We start from the raw sequence: 6,636 nt of genomic DNA on the forward strand, positions 1-6,636 counted from the left end.
TGCTCCTACTTACTGTGGCAAATCCAATCTTCCATGCCAATTTGACTCACTACAAACTAGCACAACACCAAATGGGTTCGTTTCTTTTTTTATTCTATTGTACATTATCTAGATCTAAACAATGCGTCACAAGAAAGTTTATTCAAAAACATGTTGTGTATAGTATGATACAACAATAACCACAAACCTTAGTCTCCAAATTCTTCGATGTTATTTATGTTATAAAATGAATTTGACAAAATCAATATTTGTACAATTTGCTGTTGTTGAGTTGCTACCCGCTAGCTTTGGTGCAACGATGGTCACGTAATTTTGTTCATGGTCTTTTTCGGTTTTTCCTATGATGGAATCGTACAAAAGAAATGCCACTGTTTTGCATGTAAAATGCTGCCTATTGATTTCAGGCATAGCGGAATTTCAACCCTTACTAACCCGGTCCACTTGATTTTGGATATTTGTTCCTTTTTTTAAATTCAAGCTTGATTTCTCCTCTTTATTTTCCCTCTTTTTTTAATCCATGAAAAAAAAAAAAAAAAAAAAAAAAAAAAAAAAAAAAAAACCCTTGCAGGTGTGGTCATGGCCCTCACACCACTTATTCCCTGCTTACAATGAATTTGGCTCGTTTGATAATATTGTTCTAGAAACTTTATTTGTATATTTTGGAAATACATATAGGTGAAAAAAATGTGAAAATACATGTAATATTGTATAAATACTGAAAACTATTATTCAAAATACCAAACACCCCTAATTTTTCTTAAGGTCCGTTTGGTTGGAGGAGTGGAAAAGTGGGAGGATAGAAAATGGAGAAAAGATAGAAAAGTGGAAGGATAGAAAAGATTTAGTTTTCTCTCGTATGTGTTTGGTTGAGAGGATAGAAAAATAGAGGGATGGAAAACTCTTTTGTTTGATTGAAAAGAAAAGTGAGAGGATAGAAAATAAAATTGGTATAAAGTTACCATTATATCCAATTTAGGTAAAACAAAAATAATACATTATATTTTATTAAAAAAAATATGTATGAATGATTTCTTCATTAAAAAACTAAAATAAAAAGAGGATAAGAAGTTCAAAAACCCAAAACTTTTTTTTTCAAAAAATAAAAAATCAAAACAATTTTTTTATATCAAAAAAAAAAAAAAAAAAAAAAAACCAAAACAATTGAAAAAAGAAGGGGTGTTGTACGAACATAAAAAATTAAAAAAAAAAAAAAAAAAAAAAAAAAAAAAAAAAAAAGGGACCTAACTCACAAGTCAAGCACACAACACACCAAGGGGGGTAAATATGTAATTTAACTGTTAAGCCCCCCACCCCCCTCCTCTTTTCTTCCCAATTTTCCTCCCAAATCGGGAGGAAAAAAATTTGTGGACCCGGGTGGATTTTTGAGCTCAACATTTTCCATCCTCTGTGTTTTCTTTCCTATACCAAACAAGGGAAAATAGCACTTTCTCTCCTGTTTTCCTCTCTTCATTTTCTCTCTCTCCTATTTTCACTCCAACCAAACAGAGCCTTATTGTTGGAATGACCGTATCCGTATTGTCCATATTCACACTTCAAGAACAAGACTTGAATTTTTGAACTTTGATAGCCAACAAAAACCATGGGATCTTTAGGTTTTGGTTTTGCTCACAACCTTGGTAGTTATGTAAAAACCAAAAACCATTTCAATGAACAGGCAATATAACTGGAAGAATCGCTCCCAAGCCCTTTATATCCTCTCTTGAACCCAAACAGGCGAAAAACAAAATCCTTTCCTGCATGATAAATTTGGCCATGCACATCAATCCCTAGGCTCCGCAGCAAAAGGATAGCACCAAAGTTTGATATCATGAAGATCTTCCTGCAATTTAGTCCAATCAAAGAGAGAGATATCACACTACTGGGAATTCTTTATTTTTATTTTTCAACATTTTTGTTTGAGATAGGCTAAAATTCATTGCTCTCTAATTTCAATTTTCCACTTAGAGCATGCATCAAACATATATAAGCTCTCTGCCAACAACAAAGAATATGAAGTATTAAAGGCCACATTACTTATCAAAAAAAGTATTATAGGCCACATTTAATCTGTCTGAACTCCAACATGAAGTCAGCAAGAGAAAACCACAGGAAAGGGCATCGCCTTATAGCAAAACAAAACCATGACATACTTAACAACATTACTGAAACAAGGTTCTAATACCATGTAACAAGCATTTGCTGGGTCCAAATCCCTTCAATATTATGTCATCACACAACAATGGAAAGTTTCGAGCAACCATAAAACAATCTAGCCAGGTCTTGGATTCCCGGATTAAACTTAAGACCAACTTCCTTTGGTAAAGCCTGTCAATTGTAACTTGAGGAATACAAAGGACAATGCAAAAGTTCCCAAACACTGCAGAAGAGAATCAAGGCAAGAAAAGTATAAAAAGAACAGTGCCAAATTGGTATCATTACATATCAAATGGTTGAGCAGTAAAATAAATCCTGAAGCAGTGAAATCTTAGATTGTAGTCTCAAATCTCTGAAGTAGCAGCAGCAATAAAGACTACATCATACCTTGCACAAACTTTTACAACAGCCTTTGAGAAGTGCACTATGCCACAATCAGTTGACTCTTAATCGGAATCCTCATATACTTCTCCATCATCAGATACCTCATCAAAGGATCTTATGTCAAGCTGGTAACGAAGTATACCCCCGATCCCACCAAACCCTCTGCAAAATTGTGATCCCTCTTGGGATTTGTTGGTGACAAATTCAAGTGTGCAACCAAACCGCTTGTACTCATTCGCAAACCATTCAAGTAAGGGCAACTTCTCCTGAACCTCCAACTCTGAGGAGGTGGCTGAATCCCGGAAGTTGCTCTGATCAGCCTCTTGTTCCTTGTTCAGGTGCTTTATAAGAATCTCACCTGTGGTACTGTTTTTCAACACATACCTGTTAATATCCAAGTTTTCCCACACAATGAGGGTTTCCACAGCACCCATTTCTAGAGTCTTCAACGTGTCATCAACACCAAAGACATATTTACCAGTATCCTGACTGATCTCCTCGAAGTATTTGCCAATCAAGCGTTTCTCTTGTATAAACTTCACATTGGATAGAATTTCTGAGGAAAGCTCAATGGCTTGATTGAAACCATTTTCCCCCCCATAAGAAACATCAACCACATTCAATATCTTTGCTTGTAATCGAGGATCAAACATATCTGACTGACTGAGCTCAGTCTTGAAGTCAGCTGAACCAGCAAGTATAAGTCCAGCAACATTAGGCTGACTCGTAGCAGGATTAATGAAGAACTGTGTGGCAAGTTCTGCAGTCTTTCTTACATAGTTGTGGCGCTTTTCCATTCGAAGACGAGCAAAACGTAGAGCTGACTGCCCTCCTCTGCCATGCTTCTTTGGTAGATCGACTGTGAACTTATGAAGCACTTCTCTTGTGTTTCCACTCAATGTCCCAAAAAGGGTGCCATTTCCATCCATGACTATAAAACCAAACTTGTCATCAGATTCTAAAAGTTCATTTAGAGCTTCTGTGTGAAACTTATTGTCACAGAGGTAGAGTGATGCATTTATAGGCTTAAAAGGCTCAAAGTCAATCGTAACCTTCTTTTCCTTGCCATCTTCAGTAACAATTGTTCCGGTATAAAGCACCAGCCCATTGGGAGGAACCTTGTTATAAAGCTTTAGCCTCTGTTGAGCAGAAGTGATGGCCCCCAACACTGACTGACGGTTCACCCTACTTTTGATGTTTGAAGCAGTTCCAAATTCATCACCTAACATCTTAGTGACCCGAGATATTTGATCACGGGGAGGCATAATAAGAGAAATCATGCTGGTACCATTGCCTCTTGCAGCTTCCAATGCTTTGATCAACTTCTTGATTTTCCATATCTCAATGTTCTTATCCGTTTCTTGAGCATCTGCCATTTTATGTTTTGATAGACACGACTAGAACAAAAATACCAGCCTAGCAATAAAGGTGAAAGTTAGAAAAATATTAATTAAAAGTTTTTTTTTTTTTTTAAATGCATTAGCATCATCAACCTTTTAGTTTTAAAAAAGGACTTTACAATCCAAAAACCAATAAAATAGGACCACAGAAGTATCATAAATTAGTATTATAAATTCACAAGTATTATAATGATTAAGTAATACTAATACAACTTTACAACAACAAATGATATGTGTTCCGCATATTATCAAAACATGAATGCATACACAGACAAAAACAAGGACCATGTGAATATTTATATAGATGGGCAAAAGCTGGGAGAATTAGCCATTTAGTTGTCGAGAATATTTATCACTGTAAAGCTCAGTTAGTAATTCTACATAAATGCATGTATAATACAAGTACTTTTGTAGAGACAAGTTTTATATAATCGTAGGTCAGATTCAGCAGAACCCATGAGCTGCAAATTTTACTGCAACTAATTCTACAATGAGACCCTAACTAAGAAATAAGCCAAGAGCTCTATGCCATTTCCAGCACCCACAAAATTAACACACATACAAATCTCAATATCCTCATTTCCACTAGCAACAAACAGCAAAAAAGCATATCATGAGCCACCCATGTAAGATTCACATACCCTTTAATAAATTACTCCATATCCATGCTTACAGATCCTAGTAACTAAATTTGTGCTAATTTTTATGGCGATGCAATCTAATATGCTTTCCAAGTGAGGCCGAGGGTATCATCATGTACAACAACCACCAAGCCTTAGTCACAAAATTTTGGGGTCGATTATAGATAGTCAGATCGGTCACATGTATTAATTCTTTTCTACCAAAAGTTTGACTCTGTATAACTTCCTTAATTCACATGTCGTTTTTTCACTACTACTATAAATGTCATTATAAAAAACACTACCCAAGTTGTCAACACTAGTATTTATTAAGTATAACACAATGAACTGAGAATCACCCACCATTTCATTTGCCCCTACAATTATAATCAGCTTCAAAATTTCATCTAAACGAATAAATAATCAAAGCAAACCCAAATCCTAATCACCAATGAATTACCAAAAAAACATGACAACAAGTAATACTATCAGTAGCATCAAATGGACTCATAACATTCAACCATGTAATAAGATTCACATAGGTACACCTATAACTAATTTAACTAACTATAATAAATACGTTCTTTTTTTACCAAATTTGAAAATGTTGACTATTTTTTTTTGAAAGATCTGTTCGAATTTTGCCCCAAAAAAAAGTTTATAAAAATTTTTTTAATAGGATCCAAAATTAGTTGCGAAATTGACGTAACCGTAAGATCATAACCGCATCAATATTTTCCATCCAAAAAAATAAATAAAACAAAAATCAGATAATATAAATCTCAAAGTAACAGAATCTAAACTAAAACGAAAATTTATATAATGAAATAGAACAAGAAAAAAAAGGTTATTATTACCTTAGTGGTTAGGACCAATCGGAAAAGGAGACTTGGAAGACTAACAGTGAAGCTCTCTGTCTCTCAAAGATGCTTTTAGGGTTTCTTAAGCACCGACTTTTGAGGAATTTTCTTTTTAAAAAAAATTTATTTTATTTGTTTAATGTTGGGCCCACAAATAAGATGAGATGAAACTATAAAGCTAGAAATCTGGCCCAAATTATAAAGGGCTACTGGGCCTTCATTCTTCTAAAACCTAAGCCTAGAGAATTTGATTTTTTTTTTAATTGATTTTCTTGGATGTAAAGGCACCAATTGATTTTTTTTTTTTTTTTTTTTTTAGTTAACTTCATATTCTAACCTTAGTTCTTCCTTTAATCATATGATATTTTACCAATTAATTTTTTTTTTCTTCTAAAAAAATCCCTCGTATAATGTTTTTTTCATCTTGTCTGAAATGATGATATAATTAGTTTTTTTTTTTTTTTTTTTTTTTTTTTTTTTCATGAGAACAAACTAGAATGGAGTCATAGTGTACAAATTTTAAATTTCTTTGCAACTTATTTTTATTAAGTAGTTTTGGCAATTAACTCAATCAAAGCACATTGCTACAAATACTAAAGAGTAGAAGAGAGACAAATATTTTTCTTTTTTTTTAAAGAAAGTTCCAACCTATAGCGTTCGCTCTTAATAATAGCTATTTATCATCAAACCAAGATACCAATGGATTTTTAGTGTAAGCAGAGATTAAACTCCAGATTTCTTATTTAACTATCAAGCTAACTGAAACACACGATACACAAATAATTTAATTAAGCACATTTACAAAAACACCCAAAAAAAAAAAAAAAAGAATTATGGCTTTCAATTATAGAGTCTCCCTTCATCAACGGATTACATTTTATTTATTTATTTTATAACATAAGGAACCTTTCTAGAAAAAACTATTAGGACTTGTGTAAAACCTACGCAGCTGACCTCACCAGCCAAAACCCACTTATCAAAGCAAGCCTTTTGAAAGTGGGTGTTTAACCTAACCTGTTCTCATTAGCAAAGAAAAGCTTGTTATGTCACCATCTTAAAGACAAGATGAAAGAAGATGTTACATTTGTAAATTTTTATAATAAAGTTAGATAATAATTTATCATATTTCTTCACTCCATTCCAATGCTACTATTAAGATCAGATTAAAAATCCTAAAAGCAATGCCTATTTTCTTGGTGAGGCACCTCGCTAATCAAC

General features: G+C 33.5%; 1 protein-coding gene across 1 annotated transcript; it reads right to left on the reverse strand.

Moving 5' to 3' along the window:
• Positions 1-2,159: 2,159 nt before the first annotated feature.
• On the reverse strand, positions 2,160-5,570 carry LOC126725198 (eukaryotic peptide chain release factor subunit 1-3). The gene is made up of 2 exons (XM_050429766.1): positions 5,416-5,570; positions 2,160-3,954 (listed from the first exon to the last, which is right to left on the reverse strand). The coding sequence occupies exon 2, from the start codon at positions 3,912-3,914 to the stop codon at positions 2,601-2,603; it is 1,314 nt and encodes a 437-aa protein (XP_050285723.1). The 5' UTR covers positions 3,915-3,954; positions 5,416-5,570; the 3' UTR covers positions 2,160-2,600.
• Between the last annotated feature and the right edge of the window lie 1,066 nt (positions 5,571-6,636).

This window comes from Quercus robur, chromosome 5 (genome assembly GCF_932294415.1).
Source record: "Quercus robur chromosome 5, dhQueRobu3.1, whole genome shotgun sequence".
NCBI lineage: Eukaryota > Viridiplantae > Streptophyta > Magnoliopsida > Fagales > Fagaceae > Quercus > Quercus robur.